This window comes from Anoplopoma fimbria, chromosome 5 (assembly GCF_027596085.1).
Source record: "Anoplopoma fimbria isolate UVic2021 breed Golden Eagle Sablefish chromosome 5, Afim_UVic_2022, whole genome shotgun sequence".
NCBI lineage: Eukaryota > Metazoa > Chordata > Actinopteri > Perciformes > Anoplopomatidae > Anoplopoma > Anoplopoma fimbria.
Window position 1 is genome coordinate 13,731,517 of NC_072453.1, and position 25,407 is coordinate 13,756,923.

Consider the following 25,407-nt stretch of genomic DNA (forward strand, 5'->3'; position numbering starts at 1 on the left):
TGCTTCACCTATGCTTTCCTGCGAACCGCGGTTCGAAAGTCAAGGGGCAGTCGGGCTGCTTTGGGACTTTTGGAAATGCAAGAGCCAATCCATATTTGCAGAATCCAGTTGTGAGATCTCAAGAGGACTCCATGAGTGCTTAACGTAAATATAGAAGGAGAGAGAGTTCACCTAAAGCGTGTTAACGTGATTATTCAGGACGGAATCTGAAGGACAGCCTATTCAGAAAACAGTGTGACATACCTACCTTGATGACACAATGGCATGCTTGGTGTTGTAAATAATCGAAAGACGAGATATTCATTCTGACTTTGTGGCATTTGCAAAGCTGACAAGCATACAAACAAGGCTCATATGGACACAAATCATCTCCATCTGTAGCCTTCTGTTCAGCACATCACAAGCCCACTATGGAATGCAATGGCAAATTCATGGGGGAACTGTCCATCAAATATTAACGATCAAGTCGAGCGAAGTGGGTTTTCTTACTGCATTTATTTTTTTATCCCCACTGCTATCTATGGTCACTGCCGCTGAGAGACTTCCCTCATGAAATGGACACAGAGAAAAGGAGAGGATAGAGGGAGGAAAAAGGGCAAAGAAGGGGAAGGGAAAAGGCAAGAGGGGTGTATGGGTGTTCAATATTTTCTTTTAAAGGGGCCACAGTCTTGTTAGCTTCAGCGCAAGCAGGGTCTTGATACACAGGTCCCAAGGTGTAAACACAAACTTGTACACTGCTTGTGTCATTGTTTTTTCTCAACAATTCTTTCTGTTGTGTTGTCAGCTGGCGAAGTGGGATTCTTGCGCCCAGTGACACAGATGTGAAGGCAAGGTGGTTTTCACTGACACTGGGCTTTTTTGTTAACTTTTTTCCAGTTTTTCTGACAAACTCAGGCCAATAACTTAACTGTAGGAATCAAATTGATGGCTAGATCAAAAAAGGCAAATTATTATTACATTTCCGTGCAAAAATATTAACTTTATGAAATGAAAATCTGCAAAACTTCCCTTGTGGTTAATGGCCGCGGTGAGAGGTCCGATTTAGAGGATGCAAATCAGATAGCAGGACGGCAAACAATAAAAAAAAAAAGACAAACCACAGAAGAAGTACTGAAACAAACTTTCATACAAATATTCAAACAGTTCTAAAAAAAGAAAAAAAAGAAACACGCTGTGATGGAAATATTGAAAATGCTCATCAATGGAGCCCTGTTCTTGGTCTTTTTTGCCACAACCCTCGCAAAATACCCCCACGGAATACCAACACCCACCATCACAGCACAAGTGGAAGTGCAGGGTCAGCAGCATCCCCTCTGGCCTTGCTGACCAACAGATATTCTAATAATCACCTTCCTTCTGTTCTGTCAAGCCTCCAACCAATGGATCCCTCGTCCTGCCTTCGTCCTCCATCTCCACTTAGACTAGGGGCTTTACGGAGCGGCACTGCTTCGATACATTAAAACTGCTGCCCCATGATCAAACGAGCAAATACCTCCCGGGTCAGCAAAGGGCTACCCCACGTCAGTTAACAATGCAGCATTTAAACATCAGTCGTATGCAAAGCGGCTGGTACACAGGGGAGGAGATGGGCGGCAGGAGAAAGCAGAGAAGCAAGGCCTGGACTGGAGAGATAATGAGCGCAGGAGCACACGGGAGAACATCAGCAGCTATTTAGCGCTATCGTGTCAGCTCCTACACAGCTTTATGATATAAGATGTGAGGCTCCATCAGCATCATAACAAGGATGAGCTAATGATTGAGCGTTTTTTTTTTTTTTTCTCGGTCAAAATGCAGACTTAATATTAATGTATAGGATGGCTGGTTTCCATTTGCTTCCTAAATCAGAACTTTTATTTACTTCAGAAGATTTCTCCAAGTTTGTAATAAATACTGGCTCAGAATTAAAAGTTTTGCCTTCATTGTTGTAACTGTGGCTGTTTTGATAAAACGACATCTATGATGTTATTATTTCAGGCAGAAAAGAAGAATGAACAGAATATAACAGAAAACATACATACAGGTGTCGGTAATATTAACCCATGAACTCTACACACACAGAGACACATGTGTGCAGGTTCGAGTCAGCATCAGGCGTCCCAATGAGAGCAGAATATCTACAAAGCCACTAATGCAAAAAAAACAACAACTCACTGATACTGTGTTCTTTTTTAAATCTTTGACAAACAGGAGGGTGCATCTTTTTTTAGTGTGAATAACCCTTCAATGAAGCTTACGGGTGAAGAGGTGAAGAAGAGTTTTTTTTATTCTGGCTTATCCCTCTCTCCCTCTGCCTACTGCTTGGTTAACCGACTGACCTGCTGTCAAAGGATCCTTTGTGAGTGCGCTTTGGCGGGAGGCCAATCAGATCCTCCGGCTTGTCTGTCTCAGAGAGGGAAAATGGCGCCCCTGGTATGCCATCAGCGGCAGAAATGTGCAGACAGTCTGACTGCTGAGGCAGGCTTGGCTTGCTGTGGCCCTTCCAAAACTATGCCAGAGGAATTACCTGCTTGGCCCATGGCCAGAGGGACTCGTTCTACAAAGGGCTGGTGGTTATTTATCTGTTTATTCACTTAAACCTCATGCACACTGGCACTTTAAAAAACACAGTTCAACTCCTTCACATCCACTTCCACAGGTTCTGACTACATTCTCCTTTGAACTACACAGGTAGTTTCAAGGGGTTTGAGTTAGTAACAAACAGTTATGTGTCAAAAGGGGTTCCTATGCCAAAACAAACCTGCATGAAAACGTGTACTGAATGACTGCCTGGTCAACTTACTGCATCTTCTACCCACTACAGTATGCAGGAGAGAGGTTTACTTTTACTTTACCCACACCCATATGCACCTTCCAATGCCTGCTTCACCTGAAAACACTTCCTGTACATGCCCGTATTTTGGCAACAATGTTAATTACACTGCAAAAATATGATTACTATTACTATTTTTGCACTTATGGAAAGACTCAACATTTTTCACTCAATACGTGTTTTTGATATTATTTGAAATATACAATGTTAGTTCATCATATATATCTAAATATATATCATATATATAACAAATGCACACGATTTCTGGTCATGGTTCGTACAATTCCTATACATACATTGAATATCCTGAAACTAAATACATTTTTTACAGTTTTAAATGACATTTTGTGTCCATATGGATATAGTGTCGAGGTGAGACTGTGGGAACTCCCACATTAAATAACAAATCAAACACTGACGCCAACACAACTCTACATAACAAGATACAAGTTCTGACAAAGCCCTGGTTTACACTAAACAGGGATAACATCTTGCTCGCTGCACAACCCCTGTTCATTTCCACCATGTTAAACCTGCCAGAGACGAATACAACTGCTCAACAAAGTGCCACTTGTGACACATCACGCGAGGAAGAAAGAGTTTAGGCTCCAGCTTCAGAAACAAACCCTCTGACAGCGGGAGATGATGAAACAGAGCAGATCCAAAAATGATTCGCGCACTCCTCAGAACCTGCTAAACCTGCTGCAGCCTGGAGCATCCCTCCCCCCATCCTCCCCCAGAGAGAAAGGAAAGGGCCAGAGAAACTAGTTAAAAGAAGGTAGAAAGGGATTGGATGGTGATGAAGGGATGCTAGAATATTCAGTATTATTTAGGATTGTAAATTTCCACGAGCAAACACGAGGCCCCTTGGATTGTTTACCTCCTAATGTAAATGTAATGCCAGCAGTACAGTAAGTATGCACAAAACGACGAGTCCATCTCTCTCAAGAAAATCCCAAACACACGCCTGATTGTACTCACAAACATTTCCTCAAGCACTGTGACATGCTGAACGACCGCATTTCAGATGACACACTCAGCAGATCATAAACCTCCACATGTTTAGACCCAAACAGCAACGCCATTCTTGGCTGCGCTCATGTGTGTCTGCGAGCTCGTGGGGTGGGGTCGAGGAGGTTAGTCGAGACTTGCTCATTTCACACTGCGAGGTGAGCCAGGGAGCAGTAACAGAATCTAGCCATAAAACATGGTGGAAACGGGGGGGGAGGGAGAATGACTGTAGTATAGTACGTGTCCAACTGCCACCTCTTCTACACTCCCTCCCTCCCAGCTTTTCTCACAGTTATCCATTATCATAACGCCCGTCTCTGTGGGCACGTCTGACACACAAGACCCCTTTTTTTTTGCGTGGCTGCTCTCAACTCAACCAGCTTCTTGCTGACTAAGCAGGTGGGAATGTATTTGATACAAAAAAGCGGAAAAATCCATTATATAATACTCTGTGATTTATATTAAGCCTGTTGTGCGCCACTGAATAAATATTGTGATTTTTTCTTTTTTATATAAACATTATTTTTAACTATTCTCCTGTTGTGACACATAAAGAAACATATTTTGATTAACAAACACTGTATTGTCATTTAAAATCATTAGTCAACTTTCCTTGGTCAGCTGGTCAAAGCTACTTGACAACTTGAAAAAAACAAAAACATTATAAAACTAAACTAAAACTGAAAATGCACATATTTACATGAAATGTTTAAACGTGGTGGGACAGATCTTTTCCATATTTCTCCTTCAGAAATATGGGCCTTCTTGAATTTAACCCTTTCAGCTCTGTAGCACTATCAAAGTCTCAGGTTCTCCGGAGGGGGTCCACACCTCAAACGGTGCCTCTGTCGACAGAAATAACCCTTATCCCCATCAGCTCCTTCATTTGGGCTAAGTGTATCAGCTCACATAGCCCACGCAAGGAGAGGCAATTTGATGGAGGTGAAAAAAAGACGAGAGTGGGAGGGGAAAGACAGGTGGATTTGAGATGAGAGTTAAAGAGCAAGAGTAATGGGGGAAAGTATTTTTTATTTTTTTTAGCTGGACTGTTCTATCACATAAACTGATCAGTTTCACAAAATACCAAAAGCAGATAAATTATGTAAGACTCTCAGATTCTTTTTTTTTTTTTTACTGATGGGGTCATCGGAGTGATCCAAAGGGCACTTGTTTGTCAAGTGTTCCAGTGACTGTGCCATTCAGAAGCGGATTCCAAAAGTTTTTCTATTCTGGTCTGCGCGCCACACTGGTGTGTAAAATGAGAGGGAATGCAATGTTTTGGGAAATCTAATTTGAGGCCTGTGTTTGTTTTCTTGGCCTTATTTTGCAACCAGGAGGCTGGCTCCAAAGCAGCACAACTCTCTTTAGTCTCTATAGTTTCACTACAACAATGTCCAACACCAACATCCAACCAAAAACCTTATATCCAATTGAAGAAAGGAGATAAAAACTGCATCTTTTCCCCTCCTGGGTGTCTCTCAGTAACGCTACAGAATAAAGCAGAAATTTAATTGGGAGGTTATTCACCATGTCACAGGAACATATGCACACTTTCGTACATATAGACGTATTTAAAAAAAAACACAAATATTAACAGCCATCTTTTGGCAGCTAATTGCGATGTGCTCCCTGTGGGAGGACAGAGAGGTCCTCGGTCGATAATTAATCCTCGTTTGGAAAAGTAAATGACATTCATTAGCAGGGAATCGAGCCAAGTGCCATTATTTACATGGCAATAATCTGGAGCGTGCTGGTGGTGCTCTTTTAATGTTACAGAAATAACTCTGGGACAGGGGATGAGTACAGTTGCTTTCCTTCCTTTTTTTTCTCCGTCTTCGCACCCAGGAACAATTAGGCCCGGGCGAACAGATGGGGACGCCTCTGAGTGAGAAAGCTCCTCTGAACGGCTCTTCATCTCCTTCTTATCTCACTCCCTCATTCGCATGCACCCAGGCATGTGCACGCACGCACACACAGCAGACATAAAGAAATACTCAAATAAGAGCACGCACACGCACACGCACACACACACACACACACACACACACACACACACACACACACACACACACACACACACTCTACACTTCAGATATATACACGCACACATTCGGGCACACAAGAGAGCATACCAAGTACTGAGCATACTGAGCTAACTTTTAACATTAACTGTCGAAAGACGAGCCTCTTACAAGAGGCTAAACAAGAACTTTGAAAATGTCGGGCACATTTAAAACACTGAGCTGAGACGGTTAAAACACAAAAGATGGCCGCAGTGCAGATATTCAAAGAGATAAGAACCCTGGCTTTCACTATGGATGAAAAGCAAAGTTCAACATGGCAAATGTCAGCTCTTTTCTGACAAGATATATGTGTTTTTTCACCATGTTTATTATTTATGAAGTGTACTTTTTGAAGTTATAATTGAGAAAACCTCCTCCTCTTTGGTTACTACTGTAGGTTCATAGACAGTGCGGGCTTTGTGCACATTTGCCGAACCAAACACAATAGATACATATATGTGTTAACACTGCTGAGGCTGGTGTAACGATAACAATGTTACACAATGGGCCATTTGTTGCACAACCCTGAGGTTTTCCACAATGGTACTAGCCTCTGCACAATGTGCTGCTAGGGACACATGAATGAAGAAGCAATGAATGAAAAGACAAAGCAGACTCATCGTTAATACTGCTCCTAAAAGCTCAACATCTGTAGGCCTGTATTTTAAAAATGAGAAAAGCAGTATTATAAGATGTATAGACGAGAAAAAATGGTAATCCGCTACTCTATGTTACTATGTTTGCTACATAATCAGCAATTGCGTGTATTATGTAAAATCGAATTCAATTCAAGGAATTTTGTCCTTATTTTCTATGTTTTTCATCAATAATGCATCTCTCAAAAACACAACAATTATTTACTGCTTGTACAGTATATAACATTTGAGAATAATCATATACTATACTTTCAACATGAACCCCAGGAAGAGTAGTTAATGCCAACAACAGTCGTTGCCAAGACAACAACTAATGGGGATCCAAATAAACAATAAACAGTGCACTAATTTCATACCATTAAACCCAAAATGTGATTAAAACACAGCCTTTCAAACACAATGGTTCATTAATGGTGAATGTTTTCATGTCATTTCAGATATGCACTGAATGGAGGACCCCCTTTGATGCTCTCTTTTATGTCTTTACCTGTAATTGTCTGTCTGTGCAACTGTAAAGCTTAATTTCTTGTAAAAAGCTGCAACCTGAAGTAATTGATTGGTGGACTTCTGTGGAGAACTGTCAAGTCTGTGTCATTTTACAACACATCACCCCTCACTTAATCTCTTTCCAGTATCGTTATCCCTGCTGACCTGGATCCTGCCGGGCTTCTCATTCTGCTCAGCATCAGGCAGCAGGTCACAGCCATGAAAACTAACACACCTGTTATTGTGCGACCGGCTACCCATCTTTGTCCCCGCTAAGTACAATGATTAAGGTATCAGTCCCTGGGGAGCCCGGTGACAAAAACAGAGGAGGCAGAATTGAGCGTATGCATCGCAGACTCACAGTTTCAGCGTGCTCTTATCCTCCGCGGACACAGGGGATAGATAGTCCCTGCCCCCTCTGGTAACGCTGCTAGACAGGGAGTGTACCCGTAAGATAAGGTAACATTGTGTTGTGTTTGGTGACACCAAGGAAGCAGCCGTGAGCCCCGTAGGGCCTCTTCCTTCATCATATTCTGTTACGTCTCCAAAACAATGGGCCCCGTCAAAAAGACAAAAAATAAATATCTCTTCATACCTCCTTCCTCTCACAACTAAATCTAAAACATCTATAAACTAATAAGATTCATGTAAAACAACCAACCCATGTGAGGTTACAAAAAAGGGCTTGGTTAATTTGGAACTTTTTTGCTCTTTCAGTAACTACTGAATTAATGAATGCATAATAGTGGCCATTCTGTAAATAAAATGGTTGTCTCCAATTTGTGTCCAAACTTGAAATTAAACCTACTTGCCCTCATTCCTCCCTTGACGCTGACCAGATGCCATGTTGTTATTTTAGCTATGGGGAGGACTGAGGCCTAGCGTGACCTTTCCTCGAGCCGTAAGGGAAACCTCCCCAAGAAATCCGATAAAATCCAGGATGGGGGCTGCTAATTCGTTCGTCCAGCTCGCCACACTTCCGCGACCTCTTTTCCTTCAGCCACCCCCCCACCAACCCCCAATCGATCTGCTTATCTCCCAAGATCAAAGGCTCGCACCGCCGTTGTACATTTAGCCTCGGCTGGTTCCTCCCACATCATGTCTAAATATTAATGATAATAAAGTCTCACACCCATCCCTGTGTCAGGCAATTACAGCCAACATTGATCCTCGGTTCTCTGCTCCAATTAGAACTCACAGCTCGTAATGTGTCCTAGCACATCAAAGAATAACAGCCATTGATCCACTCCTGGATCTTAACGTTTACCGTTAGGAGAGAGAGGGGGGGATGTGGCGGTGGGGGGGAGCAATACTCAGACTAGAGAAGAAGAGGGGAGAGAAGAAATCATTTTATCCAGTCAGTCAGGTAAAGGAAGCGCTGAAACTCAGAGGGTAAGGCATGGCAGAGGGGGCTCAATAATAACGGGCAGTATGGCAATTCAGAAGGCAACTCGCAATCTGGAAAGACTTCTTCACAACAGCATGGCCAGACTTAACACTGAAAGCTCCTCACTCTTTTATTTCAAAATAGAACTTATCGCTCAAAAAAAAACAATGTTCAAAAAAACAAAAGATGCAGTGTTGTCTGCCCATCATAACTGCACATCACTCAGAAGTGACTGAAAAGTCCATTTGTAAGTTCAGCTCAGGGCCAATAGCCCTAAATCTTACACATTCACTGCCAGACTTTCCGGATTATTCCTAATACTTAATATCGATGACTGACTACAACCAAACTTAATAAAAAATACAATACAGGTCTAAGTGGGAGGAAAGAAAAGCTTCAGTAAAACATGAGTTGTCATGTCACCTCCCACATCTATGCCTTTAGGCCAATTATCCTTGACAACCGACCTTTTTGACATCTTAAAGTTTGAGGAAAGGGAAATATTTCAAATCAACGTAAAGAATACACTGCCATATAGCATTCTACAGCAGACCACGCTCGGAGAAAGGAACAGAATCAACAAAAGGGTCAAATCTGACCCATTGAGTCAATAGACAGCGACATGTCACCATTAAACTAGGGACATTCCTTGCACAAATGAAGCTTAACAATCCCAGTGTTGACACCATTATTTGACAGGGCTTGTTGTTATGCTCTTTCTCTGCTGGACTGATAGCTCTGATAGTCCTGGCCTCGGGCACGACCTCACAGCCGCCTTTGTCACTGAGCTGGAGGAAGGCTTAACCATCGCTCTGGGCTACAATGATACTCTTCATGGCACCATAATACACTGAAACACTGTGCAACTGGAATGCAACCCAATGGTTTGTATACCTACAATTAATTGACTGACCATGGCTGGCCTCTTGACAATAAGCTGAAATATGTTGAGCAATGAGGTAACAGTGAAAAAGAAATGAAAGACGGGGACAAAATAACTACACCAACTTAATATGTAACAATGCTGTAACAGTGCTGGCATCAGTCGTGAATCCTGCATTACATACTAAATGACTATTAAAATCTGAATGGGGAATGTGGACTGTTGTCTTAACATGTAGAGGTTAATTCAAAAGGTCAAGGCAGAGCAACTGTGTTAACTATTTCTATTTTCATAGTAATATAGAGCACCTCATGCAAATGTAAGTGAATGAACAGCAAGTTAAGATACTAAATAAAATTACAACAAATCTCTCAATTGATAACTTTCCAATACTATTATGACAAACCGGACGTTATATCACAAATCAATTAGTTGTAAAACGCTAAAAGTCTACAAAGCCACCTTATAGGCGATACTAAATGTATCACAATATTTTTTTTTTAACTCTGTGAACCCTTAACACATTAAATTTTCTTCCAGCATCTGTTTGTGTACCATATTTTTTCCCTCTTCTCAACCCACTGTCATCTGACTGTGGTATCCCTCACTATTATACGCTTTGCTAACATGGTGCTTTGCTTCAACTCTGTAGCTGGCCTTAACCAAACGATGTAATTAAAGATTGGTGAAATGAAACCAGTGTTTAGAAATGGTTTATGTCAAGTCTGTTCCGAAATGCTATACCACAGGGAAACTTTTAAATGAGATGGGTGTGCATTGACGTCTTGTTAAATAAAATAGAGTCTCGGCCTGAAGAGTCAGGCAAAATATCTAACCGACAGGGCCTCAGTGTCAGCCAGGTCAAAATACGAAGGGTGTGTACAATAGTAATGCAATGGTTACGGTAGGAAAACATTTGTTGTTGGCTGGGATATCAGGCTCCTCACATGTGTGTTATACTCAGTGATGCATTCAGGTCAGCTGAGGAGAATGAGGAGATTGGCGGGCTCCATAAACAGGCTGGGAAAGTGACACTAGGATGCTAGGCCAAGACATCAATGTCCTCACAACTTCCCTTTAACACTGAAGCAATGTTAGCCCTGGCGCCATCAGAATATGGGTTGGGGTTTAAAGTTTACACGATGGCTGACAGGATGTCCCTGTGACCTAGCAAACACTCAGAAAATAAACAAAGCAGCTCTAAATTTTGAGAGGCAAATGGTTTGCAGGGCTTTAAGTGATAGTTTAGAAAGAACTGGATATTTATGTGGGGGTTATGTTTGTGACTAGCAGGCTAAGATACGTGCCATCTATAGTAGTTGTGATGTTTATGCTTAAATCAGCTCTATGTTGTACACTATATAAAGTGCCTGGGACTTTGAAAGAGTTATCTCTTGGTAGAGTTGTTATTGTTATAGAACCAAAATAATTGTCAAGAGAATTGACTTCATGAGATTTTTCTAATTTAATTTTGATCCATTAGACAATAGTTTGTGTTTACGGATTTTGTAAATTGTGATTATCATTTTTTTTCTTCCTGTTGCCAGTAGCATAGGAAATAATCCTGAGAAATAACACTCCAGAGAGTGAAGGGAATGACTTGATAGGTCAGCCTTTTTTCATTTTCACATCGCTGCAAGAACCTTGGCAGATGCAATACGGGCAACTGAACTATTGGACTTTGGACGGCAAAGTGTATGTATGTGTGTGTAAAAAAACAATATTTGTGTAACATTACACTGTGGGGGAAAATCTAATCAAATATATATTTGCAAAGTTTTCAGTGCTGTTCTGTGAGCAAGGTTGTTCAAGCTGAGACAGATCACGGCGGGATGATGTTGACCCTTGAGGTGCAAAATAAGATCCCTGTCGCCACAGAGACGTGAAGATCCTGGTGTGAGTGGGGAAGTCTTCTCTCCAGTTGGCAACGAGCCTGGCCTAGCACTAGGGTGCTCAGCCAACAGCTCCTCTACTCTGTCAGACCCCCCTCCCCACCTCTTCCTCCACAGACTCCTGGATGCCAGTCTGCCTGGCTGGTGTGGGCCAAACAAGCCCCAGCCATCGGGCCAAAGGGGCAACGGAACTGTTGCCAGCTGGGCCAGCACTTCACGGCCGAGCACCACTCTCCAAACAAACAGTGCTGTGGGCCCCAAGCCACGGGCAACATGGAACCTGTCATTACCAGCCGTGCATGGCTGGTTCACTCCCCAAAACCCAAGCCAGGCCAAGGGCTCGAACGTGTACTGCACTTGACTCAAATTTGTCAGCCAGGGTATGTCATGAGAGAATCTCTTTCCACAATTATGCTAGATCATCAGCATATCAAGGTATATGTGTCCATTTGACCCTTCCCAATAGTGTTGACTGTAACTGTCTACACTTTTTGAAGCTATAGGAAGCATCATTTTAAAGCCATGACTGACAAGTTGCAGACAATTACATATTGAAAAACTTGAGAGTGGAAAGACAGGGCATGCCAAACAGTCCCTTAGGATTAACTGCATACCATCTAATTATACAACATCTAGAAAACTTCCTATGGTCTTTGGGCTAAAAATGGACTCTATGGGCATTGGACCTAACTTGGGCTTTCTCCACTGATCAGTGTTCTACAGGCTTTTGTGGCATAACTCTGCTTTGTCCTTACGAGTTTGGCTACAACAGATGATGGTTTGAGGCATCCATCATGAAGTGAGGGAGGAACGTTGCAATCCGATGTCCGACCAAGCTTTCCATGGAATGCTGGGACCAAGCGACTAGAGAGAGACTGAGAGTAACAAACAAAACAACCTGTGTCTTAAATTAACTCTAAGAAAAAGTGTTTTGGTGGGTTTGGTGATAATTCAATCGTCTCCACCCACACTTAAGCATCCAACACATCTCAGTGGTCATGCCTGACTCATTGTCAGAGCCTGCTCTCTGTTTTGTATAATTGTCACATGTGGTATCCCAAACATCCCTGACATTCTGATGCCGCTTTTCATTTTTTGAATAACAACAAACAACAAAGACAGGAGGTGGCTAACATTGGCTAAATGTTAATACTGCCTAAGCAGGCTGGGTCAAAGGGTCTTTATAAATACGGTTGCAATGATCCAACTTTTCCAGTCCCCATACCAATACCTGATTGCCAATACGATACCAGTGTTTAATTAATAAGCTATAAGCCTAATGTGTTGGAGTGACTAAAACCATACCTTTATGTTTAAGGCATCATCAGGCTTGACTTAAACATTGCTTTCTTAACTATGTAATACAAAATGTAACAAATACATAGAAATTTAATGAGTTTTGATTTATTAAAAATTGCAAGCAACAAGCGTGAAACTTATTTGATATAAGCTAACCCTATCCCAGCACTTTTACTACAATTTAAATACAGTCTATAGGCTGCAGTAGCAATTTAAAACGATGGCTTCTTTGTATGAAAATCAGTCATTTTCTAAAGAGTCAATGACCAGACTGAATTGGGTAATCATTGCGCAACAAAAGTTTGTAGTAATTTACTTATATGTTATACTGCCATAAAGAAAATTATGATATTGGACCACTTAACGATTCTTTGAGACAAAGTGTCAAATATTAATATTAAATAAATATTATCAATAGCATTATATATCAGAATAACAAGGCTTAATAGTGTATTGTATTATTTTGGATGGATCTTTGATACAATGCAGATAAGTATAAAACTTCAATAAGTGAGAAGGAATTTCAATTTTTACTCCATTTGAAAAATGAAATTACTGAACTAAATATAATTACTTGATGACTCAAGAATTGATTTCCTTTGACAACAGATGGAAAAAAGATTGAGATTTAATTTAATAGTTAACTGCACATGGGATTGAATTGGGAATAAGATATTTTTGAAGCCTTGTTTTCTTAATGCCCTTCACAGCAAGCAACACCAAACCAAAATACACGATGGGTTGGTTGATGGGGTCTGTCCTTTTGCCTTCCAGCCTTTGGGATAGAAAAAATCTTATTTTTGTGTAAAGTATAAAGGCACTTAAGGTCAGGCTTTTTTTTTTCTTCAAAAAGAGACCAGTGCTCTGTTTAAGTATTTTGACAGGAGCTCCTCTTTAATCCTGATGCCTACAAATGCCTCGCCTTACAACCTTTTCACTTCCTTGAAAAAAAGTGGTCCTCTTTTTATTGTTTTGCCCATCGTGATAAAGGGGATCTTTTATGCCATCAACAACATGGCAACAATGTACTGCCTTTGTTTCATTGCACCATCCTGGGGGTCTGTTAGGATGAGATACAGACATGCAGAGGCGCAGTAAATGATTGATGGGTTGGAAGAAAATATTAAAAAGAAAAAAAAAAGAAAACGAGTCAAAATTCAGTAAATATTTCAAGCTCTTGCACCCTGCCAAAGAGAGATCTGAGGGGCAACAACAATAACAGCAAAAACTATACTTAACCATCTATCCTGATGCAAACACGACTTAGACAGCTGACTTAGATTTGTTGAGACTATCACTGTTTTGAAAAAATACTTAGATATCTTTGTCTGGGTTATAAAAAACTATACATAGTGGCAAACTAGAATCTTGAGCCCCATTGGACTTGCTTCCCTATTAAGTTATCAGCTGTAATAATTTAAATTTAACGTAGTTCAAGAGCACATGGGGCTGAGGTCTTCCCTTTCCACTGGTGTACGCCACTGTTCAAAGCCAGCAAATTGAACTGTACAAAGATGGTGAGAGAAATAAACAAAATGAGAGCTGACTGAAAGTTCAGGGAAGGTATGTACGGTGCAAGTTTTTGGGCACGAGCCACTTTATCCTGGCAAGGAATGCTGCCCAAGAGCAACTTATCATGGCAAAGGGATCCCATGTCCTGGCATGGCTCAAGATGGAATAGTGCCTGACATGCGCATATGGGTACAGTCTATTGCAAAGATATGGGAAACAAAATAAGCTCCTTTTCTATTTGACACATATACTGGCATCCAGTCATGCTGTGGCATTCCACAATATTCCAGGCAGCTGTTGCATCGTATGCCCAAAAGTATGCACAATGGCTTGCTGGGAGGGAACAACAGTCAAATAAGAGACAATGTGATAGGTTCTAATTGCTTCAAAATGTCCTGAAGAAGGCCCCCTATTATCTATTTAAATCGGCTGATAATGGGAGGCTAGGAGGAGGAGGAGACGGAGAAGGGGAGGAGGAGTGGGAGGGGGCGACCTAGGCAGAGGGAGAAAGCTATCCTCTGCGCTGCTGTCGCCTCATTATTTTCCGTCTTGACGGACGCCCGCGCTCAACCCCTGGATGAATGGCCCTGTGCTGAATAAGTTATCGCCAGACACACAAAGGGAAGAGTGCCACAAACAACACAGCAGTACTGCAAAGCATGAATCTCTTTTTCCTCTCCTTCTCAGTCTTTTCTCCCCCCCTAACACGCACACACACACACACGCACACACTTCCCCCTGCTCCCTCTAGACGAAAGGCAGGCCCTGCCACAGACTGAGATCTCACCTGTAATTTCTAAAGAAGCTCACAGTAGGTGGGGGAAAAAACATAACGGATATAATAAAATGAAAGGGAGGAAGGATACAGGCATCTATGTGCTGAAAAGATATATACCTCCATTCCTCCATTTTGTTTCATGTGTCCTTTTTGTTTGTGCAACTCCTCAGTGAAGACAGGGACCTCCGTTGGACAGCATCTGAAGATGGCTGAGAGGATGTTTTTTTTTTCTTCTTAAGATAAGGCCCACAGCATGATCAGTGAAAATGGTTTGGTTTCATCTGATGTTTATTTTGTTTCCCTTTCTGTTGTTTGGACGGCTGGGGCCTAGCATATCAAATCAAGATCAGGTCTATACAATGCTCCCATGAGGGGGTGTGTGAGTAGGGTTCCCTATAGCTGCAAAATGGGAGTAAAGAAATTATGACAACGGGAAACAGTCCATTCCCAAACGGTTATGGCTGCGGTTGTAGCCACCAATCCCTCTCCCTATAGCTGTCACTCAAAAGTAGCCGTGGAACTTTTGGACAGGAGAGCCTCTCTCCCCTCTGACCGGGAAATCAGAGGGTGCCGTAGCCCGACAGGCGCTCGACGGCAGATCAAACAGGGCGGGTACCCTTGGAGTGACACCTGGAGCCACTTCAAGGGATGAGAGCGCCACTGATCTCCAGTCATCTCGTCAGAACGACAGTCTGTCAGGGTTAAAGCAAGGGGAAAAAAAGAAGCTCCATCAACTAGGATGGTACGAGCGAGGTCGAACGAAGCTTCACCTCAATGGCACGGATGGCTGACCCTCGAGCGTTTGGAGAAGTGACGGTGCAAAGAGGGTTTTTTTTACAGAATGCTTAATTTTAGCCTTGATGTTCATCAGTGGGACAAGGTGATGGCAAATTGTGCTGATAAAGCAGTTTCACTCAAGATATAACCACAGTTTCTGCTTGTTGTGCTTTGATTGTAAGGGCCGTCTACCTTAAAATGAATTAGAGAGTATTCACTATTTATTATCCTTAAAGATCGCCGTCTGTCTACAACGAATTCCTTCACCGCCATGTGTGGAATTATTTCAATCAACTTTGTCCTGACCTATCAAAAAACAGAAGCCCCCTATAGGCTGGATAATAGAGAGGGGGAGACATGTAGGAAGAAAAAGGGGGCTTTGGCAGCCAGTTAAGCGAGTCAATCCTCACCAGACAAATGCATCCCTTATATAAAACAACAGCACGTCTTTGCCCTTGTCAACAACCCCTTCTTCTATACAACCCAGGCTTGTGTGTGTGTGTGTGTGTGTATTTTTTCCCTTTCTGCAAAAAACGTCCCATCAGCACTCTCTAATGGGCGAGGTGGAGGAAGAGAGAAAAAGACAAGAGATAAAGCAGGAGGGAGAGCGAGAGAGAGAGAGACAGAGAGAGAGAGAGGGGTGGCAGTGGTGCTTGTTTGGCTCAGGAGCAGTGAGTAATGAGGCTGAGGCGCACCCTGTCATTCTCCCAGCAGCAGCCTGTAGCCACACACACACACACACACACACACACACACACACACACACACACACACACACACACACACACACACACACACACACACACACACACACACACACACACACACACACACACACACACACACACACACACACACACACACAGAGAAACATTAAAAAGTATCTCCAAACAAGACACTTATCTGACATTCAAAACAGAAAAGTAAAGTAACTTCATACATATGAAACAAAACTTGAATTATAAATCTATGTATCTTTATTGTTTCCCCCTGAATATAAGATGGGCCCTCAATGACCAGCAAGGTCTTCCAGTACTCAATGCTTGTCCGCCAGCAATAGAAAATACCTTTTTTAAGGCTAACATGCTACCCTTAATCCACTGAACATACCCATAATATGAATACATGCACATACAAGCAACAGCTGCGCTCAAGTTAATATGTATAAAGTTTAGCAAGGGGTTGCAGTGAGGGCAGATACGATTCATGCTCTGGCACTTTGCTCCTTTGCCAGAATAAAAAAAAAAACAGACTGGACATGAAAAGGCACAGAATGCTTCCCTGGAGGGGGCAGAAAAGGCCAGGGATAGGACTGACCCAGAGGGGATGCAGCAATATGGGGGTAGTAGGGGGGGGTGAGAGGGGTGGTAATGATGCCAGCCTGAACAAATTGCAAAGCAAAGGGAATGTGTTTAAATGTAGTACATGGAATTATCGTGGCAGCAACACGAAGAGGAGATCAGAGAGAGCGGGATCCACTGGGAGTGATCTGCCACTCTCGGGACAGAAAAAACACGGAGCTCGGCTATGGCTACTGAGATGAGTTCAGCTGTAATACAAAGTAAAATAGAATGTAATATAGGACAAACATGTCTTATAAAATGTCACAGATATGGGATAAACTCCAATAATCTGATTAAACACAGAATAAGAAGAAACATATGAGTGTGTAGGATTGTAAATGCATGTGATATGGAGGTATAATGATAGAGCACAGCGCCAGAAAGCCTGCCACTGCTCCACTGGGTTGACTCGCCTGACCCCACCACATTGTAATGTTTTTCCTTTGCTCTTCGCAGCCTAAAAAAAGGCCAACACAAATAATTAAATGAAAAGGGGGAAAAAAACAGGAAAAGAGGAAGAAGAAAAAACATCTGAACTGCAATCTTCCACAATCTCTCAGCTTCAATTAAAAAAAATCTGATCTTTTTTGTCAACTTCATAACAAGAATCCCACCACAGCTCACTGGTAGAGTTGAATTCCATTAATTATGTGACCTACATATCCCAGTAGTTAATATTCCAGACAGACGGATGGAGTGAGAGAGATATTTGCCAATAGAACAGGATAGAGGCAAAACTTCCAGATCTTATCAAAAGTTTCCCTCTCCAGATGTTTTTTTTGGGGCCATGCACTTCGGTCTCTTGGCTCATGACATTGTTCGCGTGAGTGTTTATTGGGCCAAGCAAACAGGGAAAGAACTTCCAGTGTCCTGTGAATAACGCAGGCAGGAAACTTCTTTTTCTGCCAATTAGTCATATGAAAAAGGTTTAGTTTACACGGTACATCAAGACTCAGGGACTTGTTCTTATTCAGCTAGACCATATTTGCACTGAACTTGCCACGGGCACCTGCAGTGGATAATCAAAGAAATGAACTGGGCTGCACATTAAGACAGCTTGTCAGGACACATCTCAAAAAAAAGGAAGTTGGTGTCTTGGTAACAGTGCGGCTGCATCCGCTTGTGAGCTACTGCATCATCCTCATCCCCGGCTCATGGGCTGATCTCTTAATCAGTGTCCGGAGTGTGCATGAGTCCTCTTCTGAAGGCTGAGGCTCTGTCCGTCTTGCCTGCCCATCGCTACTGCCAGTCCCAGCCATGAATATGGAGCTGTTCTGTGGCCGGGAGCTTGCTTATGTTTTCTGTCTGATATCTAGGCCCCATTCCCATTTCAAAGGGAGGTCCACCCGGGGCCTTGACTTTTTGATCTGCCTGGCGACTGAGTCGACCACCTGCATGTGGGATCAGCTGCCAGCGAGAGTAGACAACCCCTCTGCTTCAAAATAGACATCCTCCCCCCTTCTCCGTCCTCCCAGCTTCATTGCCCTTCACTGTGCCCCCTCCTTCCGTGAAGCTGCCAGGAGCCCCAGTGGTCCTAACTGGGTCTGGAGCCGCATCCCACTCCCAACTGATCTGACCGTGGTGGGTGAGATGCTTGAGATGTTCGGTATAGCAGCAGGAAGGCTCACGCCACAGTCACAGGGCCATTTACGAGAAGCCGTAGTGTCACCAGGCCTTGTAAACAACAGATGCCTTATCAAAAGGTCTGTGGCTTCTCTAATCAGGGGTAGTGATCCACACTGTGAGCTGTAACCCGTCGCAATGCAGCGAAAAAAAAAATCTAAAACCAATACTCGAATTAAGAGCGTTCTAAAACAGATGAATTTCTATTCTAAGATGCTGACGAGTACCTGCTTATGGGATTAAGGTGTTACCTTTGGATTTACCTAAATCACCAAGTATTTATGTATTTTTAATAAGAAATTCAACCAATCGAAGTTGTGACAAGGCGATGCTGTAGCCAAGATATTTTTAAGGTTCTGCTGGTGGTGCTAAATAGGAACTAAATGAAATGATAATAGATCATTTGATGATCACAGATATGAATATGATATCAGGATTGCCTCTCTGCCTCATTAAGATCACTGTGCCTGTCACATTATAATTAAAACCCAAAGGATTTCAGAAAATTGAATTAAAAATTAACTAAGAGTGGATGCCCTGTATGCCCACCACTAGACCACTGACATCCACGGAGTAAATGAAGACAGCTGACATGAGACAGAGGCAGATGTTTGAGAGACTCATCATTACGACCCAGCCAATCAAGAGCACCTATACAGTGTTTTTATACTAATTACCCTCCTTAGCAGTGATGAGTTTCACTGTCAGAAATTTGTAAGATTCATTTTCAGACAAAGCAACAGCTATTTCAGATGTGTGTGCTTCTGAATGTTTCTTACAATGAGTGATATTCACAAAGTCTTTAAGTTAATTGGCTTTCTTGAACTCTGACAGCTAGCTAAATGAGTGTCTAATTGTTTCTCAGCTGGGGTGAAACTCCAAGACCATAAAGACACTTCAAGAAGAGGTGTGAAATAAAAAAACATCAAATAAAATAGGACTCCATCATCCCTTTGATCTATTTGTCTCACAACTGATTTAGGCCAACGTGTTGACTGATCATAATCAACTTAAAATTACTGGAGTAATTATGTATCTGCTCACTATCACAGTTAAAAGGCAAAACATGCTAAATCTCTCAAAAATATTGTAGTGGCTTTTACATTTAGCTAATTACAACAAAAAGGAGCACCAACAAACAAAAATATGGAATATATGCTTGCATATGTGTGAGTGTCAGGTTTGTGTCATAGGTAAAAAGGTTATAAATACAACGGGTTAGTTCTACCTCACTCACTCACCTATTTGTAAAAGTCCTCTACTCCTGTTAGACCTAAAGGAATACACTACTTCTATAGCTGAGACAAACAAGTGGAGGATGACAGAGTAACCATCCCCAACCCAAACAGCAGTGTAAAGAAACCACAAACGCTCTGACATCGCACACAAATACACAATTAATCAAAAGGCAAAAAACTGGGGGAGCAAATAATGACATGAATGGGGAAATGAGAACAAATTGCCTTAAAGGGGGGGGTGGTGGTGGTGGTGGTGGTGGGGGGGGAATATAATTCAACCGTCCTGAACTTACTTTTCGCTCTCAGTTCTCTATCTCTGGTTATAAATGACTTCAGATTTGACGTTTCCAGCCCATAAGCTTACAACAAAACACACTTCCTTTTATTCAAACAGCAAAGAAACGAGAAGAGAAGAGAAGAAGAAGAGGGAAAAAAAGGACTTTTTGTTAAAGAATGACTGGGGGGGAGGTTTATGTTGTGCTGCTCCCGTCAAGCAGAAAGGCGGGCGGTAGTCGGAGAAGGCTCGCAGCCGGGGCCCCACTTTGGAAGGCCCTCATAAATCCTGATTTGAGCGGGGCGCTAACCAGAGGAGGGAAAGGCACGTCAAGCGAGGAGGCTGGAGAGTAGGAAAGGGGGGGGTGGCAGTTTGCCTCCTAAAACGCTACGTCTGATTAAGTCTTCCCATTAGGTGACAGCTGAACTTTAACATTAATATGATAATATTGAAATAAGTGTGTTATTTACTTCGGCAGCAGAGGGGGTGGAGGGAAGAAAAGAGGGGAAAGGAGGAGGGAATGATGAATGATTTCTGGACAGCTTTGGGTGACGTGCCCAGGCGAGCTGACCCCCCCCCACACACCTCCCCCAGATCCTCCTCCTCTTCTCATAATCAGACTTGACAAAATGGAGACATATGCAGAAATATTGGTTACAGTCGGCGTCACAGCCCTCCTCAGGCCTTCCCTCTCTAGTAACTGCCGGCCGCCCTGTGAGCCGCCCTCCAAATTGTCTACGGGCACTGAAGCATCTATTTCAATTGACACTTCCTTCCTGGCCCCAGGATTTTACATTTAGTCGGTGTCATTTACATATTACTCTTAATCAAAATCCACAGTGGGCGACAGGGAGAAAGAAAAAAAAAAACAAGAAAGAGGAAGCGAGAAACAAAACCGTGGCGTCACGGTTCAGGGGTAGGCACACAGGCACTTTATAAAATGGAGATGTGACAAGACATTACGGTGTGTGTGTGTGTGTGTGTGTGTGTGTGTGTGTGTGTGTGTGTGTGTGTGTGTGTGTGTGTGTGTGTGTGTGTGTGTGTGTGTGTGTGTGTGTGTGCGGATGAGACTGTGAGCACGTGTGAGTGTGTAAGGTGGCGGGTGCATAAGATAATCCAAGGACTATTGAAATATTTGCGTGTGAATGCTTGTGTTTGTGTGATTGTTGGGGGGCTGCTTTGTACGAGAGAGACAAAGACTGCAAGTTGGATATGGGTTGTAAGTGCATTTTGTGAAAAACAAAAAAGGCACAGAGAAGAAAAGAATGGAGACATGTACAGTGTGTACTGTGTGTTTTCCAGCCTTTTAGCTGGGCTGATATTTTCTCAGTCTACCGAGGCACTTAACACCAACACCAATGCATGTAACAGAGCAGCCATTCACACAGTTTGTTTGTTTGTTCGTTCAAACATACAGTAAGTTTCATATAAATGGAACATGCAACTAATTAGAATTTATGATTACACTGCAGAAAAAGCACCAAAAGAGTGCATCTAGATATTGCGGTTGCATCTTGTTGTGTAGTTGTTTGATAAATGTCTTAAAAATAAAATACATAGAAGTGGACAAAATCAACTAGTCACAATTTAACTGGTGGCTACTAGTGTGATGGATTGCAACTATATTATTTCCGTTGAAATACAAATATTGTGTTCATTCATCCATTAATCGACACATTCTTCTGTTTGTTTATCCATCCCCACCTGTGTTTTCTGGAAATTCCCACTAATTGGCAAACAGTGACTAATCATAGATAGAAGATGGATCATTTAATAATGAGCGTAATTAGCTGGTGATGACTTGGAGAGCAAGCTCAGAGCACAGTTAATGCATGACACATTCATAGAGGTGCAGAAACAAGGTCCGTACCTTCCTCTTACCTTCTCAGCATGCCGGTAAGGATGCGAGAACTCTTGCCCAGGTTGGCGTCCGTTTCTCTCAGCTGCGAGGAACAGAACGGGTGAAAGACAGGTTTTAGTTTGCATTATGATCCAACAATCCACAAGGTTATTAAGCACAGTCTATGTCTACAATATACACTGCTTTTAAAACTTTTCAACATTGATCACCTCATTGTGAAATTAGAGGACAGAGAAAGAAGGTGAGGCCATTTCTTGTTACATAACCAAGGACCCTGGCAATGAACACAACATCTTATATCAGCGACAGATTGGTGAATAAACGGCGAGGGGACCTACTTTTTATTTTGGCCAAAAATATTTAATTGCTGACAAAGTGTTCCAACATTAAAGTCATCGCAGTTTTTAAAGTGGTACTTTGAGCTTGTGCAAAACTATACTGTTACACAGCCTTGTACTACTGGCCTCAAGGCAAAGTACCTTGCTCAAGGGCAATTTCATAAGGCACCTCTAAAGTTTGACACTTTATCCTTCCACCCAAAGTCGTTGGTTGCAAGCTAGAGGGATGAATCAAAGATCCTCAAATAAAAAGCTTGCTTTTTTTTTTTAATTTCTTTTTCTTAGCTTTAGGTTACTGGTTTACCTGTTTACTGTTGACGTACGTAACAAGCACAGGGAGTCCTTGAAGGCACAGGGCTAATTGCCTTGGATATTTCCCCATTCTCTCGCTCGATCTACTCCTTTTTCTTTCTCCGTCTTTTTTTTTCTTCTTCTTTCTCAGGGGTCAGGGAGATGTTTTCATTCTATCCTCTTATCAGGTGTAGGCACTTTCACTGGGAAACGGAATTGGCAGAGATGTTGCCAACAAGGTGCGAGCGTGACAAAAAAAATAAAATAGAAAAAATGCTGACACCGCACGGAGTGAGCTGCCACATACGTCTACCTGTAATCGCATTTCTAGAGGATGATGAGGGAATGTGGGGGAGAATTTTTTGCAGAGAGGTTTTTCTCTGGAGTCAGGAGGGAGTCATTCATCCTCATCTCTCTCTCTGAGATAATAACTGCTCTCCCAATAAAGCCACTCTCACTCAGTATGTTTTCATGAGTGTATTATACTGAAATTAATTCTATTTTTAGTTCCTCACTTTCATATCTCTTCTTCCAACCTTCCTCTCCTCTACAATGGCTCCAGCATCACTCTTTTCCCCCGTTTGTTCTGGCTCATCTCTCTCAATGCGCCCTCTCTTCCCACCCTTCCTTTACTGTTTTACTTTTTTCCTCTTCTTCCATCCTCCCTTTCTACCCTCTGGCAGCCTGGGTTGGTGCGATGCAGGCTGATGGAGCCAAGGATACATGTGGTACAGGGTAGGAGGTGGGGGACCCGGGGTATGGGCCCTCTGGCAAAGACAACAAGTCCTGCAGTTGCCTGATGTCTGCCTCTACCCACAGATCTGTCCCCTAGATACTTCACACTTTCTCCCAAAATACATCACTCTCTGAATCATTCCTTCTTTCCATTCCTCTCTCTCTCCCCCTCTCTCTCCACAGCCTCTCACTAAATCTCATGCTATCCTCCTTAAACTGAAATGGAAACCAACCTCAAATTTTAGTGCAGTTGAGTGTCTAAAATTAACTGTGGTTGCCGACATGGAACGAACGAGAGGATTCATATTTAATATACAGTTCAAAACAGAAAACTGCAGCAAAGACACCTTTGATCCCTTTCTAGGATTTAAACTAAACATATTCTGTCACAATTATAAAGCTAATTTGCGTCTCAAATTCCTAATAGTCTCTGAGCCATAAGAGGACATTTTGTAAAGAAAAGAGGAAAACTTCAGCCTTAAGGATGAAGAATGAGAATCTCTTCATTTTGTACTTGAGTATTGAAGTTACAATCTCAAATATCTGTGTTTTGTTCTCTTTGGCTTCACATATGGGGATAAGCGGTAACTGCAGAGGTGTTTTTGGCGCTCACTTCCAAGAGATTCAAAAAGTGTGCGCCACTTGTAATTTTTCCTGTGACTCCGCAGACACCCAGTTTGTGAGACTGGAAATGCAAGAGCAGTGGGGCATAGGTTCAATAACCGTTGCGTTACCTCATTCGGTGATTGATAATGACTAAACAGACATTTATTAAAATGAAAAATCTTCTAGATTATCACTTAAAAGTTTGTAAATTTACTGAGCATGGTGAAATTATGCAATTAATCCTTTTATATAATAGTCTGAGCTTTCAAATGACTGAATCCTACCCTAAAGATACTTATTTCTGTTTTAACTGTCGACACTGAAGTTAACTATGTGGCTAGTCGGGTCAGAAAGTGATAAGAGGCTAGTAAAGTTTGGGTTGCCCTCAAATTATTTCATTCATGGTGCCTACAATAATTTGCGATTACAGATAGATGGACAAATTATGCAAAGATCATGTCATCAATAAAGAAAGGAGATTAAAATGTGGTCACCTGATTTAGACAAGGCGAGTATTAATCATTAGGAGGGACGGAAGAAATTAATAATTTGTGAACACAAATTGCGCATTTTGTTCCCCGAATTTAGGATTCATACCCTCAAATTAATAATTTTATACTGTGGAATTATTGATTCAAGGATATACTAATTTTAGGGAATAAATATTAAAACGTTCCCCATGATACCTGTCGGCCTCTGTATGAGCCGGCCTGGAGAATTATCAATCCATTCTGGTTCAGAGTTGGGAGGGAACTGCTTTGACCCAGTGTTGAAACCTTACATTGACTTCTATTTGTACCATAAAAGCAAAACAAAAGGCCAAACCCCTGCTGAGCAGAGGGGTTTGTGTGCTTTTAAGAGTACTTGTGATTGTGTGTGTGTGTGTGTGTGTGTGTGTGTGTGTGTGTGTGTGTGTGTGTGTGTGTGTGTGTGTGTGTGTGTGTGTGTGTGTGTGTGTGTGTGTGTGTGTGTGCAAGGTCCGATTGTTCATGTGTCGGCATTAATGCTAAAACTATACCTCCTTCACCTTCTTTTTAATGCAAAAGAGCTGTTAACTGCCCTTCCATCCTGTGTCTTTACATTTTGATTTCACAAACTGCCTTTAAAGCCCTCTTGAGGGTGTGTGTGTGTGTGTGTGTGTGTGTGTGTGTGTGTGTGTGTGTGTGTGTGTGTGTGTGTGTGTGTGTGCTCATGTGTGTAAATGTGGTCGAGGGGGTTCAGCAAAGAAGACTCATGGGAAGAAGAGAGAGAGACAGAAAGCAACGGAAACAGGGAATAGTTACTCTCAGTAGACGCCGTGGACCGTTTTGAAAGGAGATGTTTGACTTCCTTTGAAATAGCCTGTGCGAGGCCCGCTGCCATGTTGTGGTCTTTAAAGAAGCTGCAGTCAGTGCTGAGCCCCCCCCCCTTCCTGTGTTTGGTCTTCTCTATCTCTGTCTTAACGGTTAAATGTATGGAGAAGCAGTGCTAAGGATTTGGGGTGGTGGGGTGGGTGACTCTCTGAGGGAAAGTGGGAAGGAGAGGGGGTGAGGAAGGATGTCAACT

General features: G+C 42.3%; 1 protein-coding gene across 2 annotated transcripts in view; it reads right to left on the minus strand.

Annotated features, from left to right (window-relative positions):
- Positions 1 to 25,407, minus strand: part of vti1a (vesicle transport through interaction with t-SNAREs 1A) — a 110,867-nt gene that overhangs the window by 12,712 nt on the left and 72,748 nt on the right. The window contains exon 7 of one of the 2 annotated variants that reach the window (XM_054598783.1): positions 21,913 to 21,974. In XM_054598783.1, the coding sequence (XP_054454758.1) occupies positions 21,913 to 21,974 (62 nt within the window). Of the gene's footprint in view, positions 1 to 21,901; positions 21,975 to 25,407 lie in introns of both variants that reach the window. The other variant, XM_054598784.1, reaches the window with a different exon arrangement.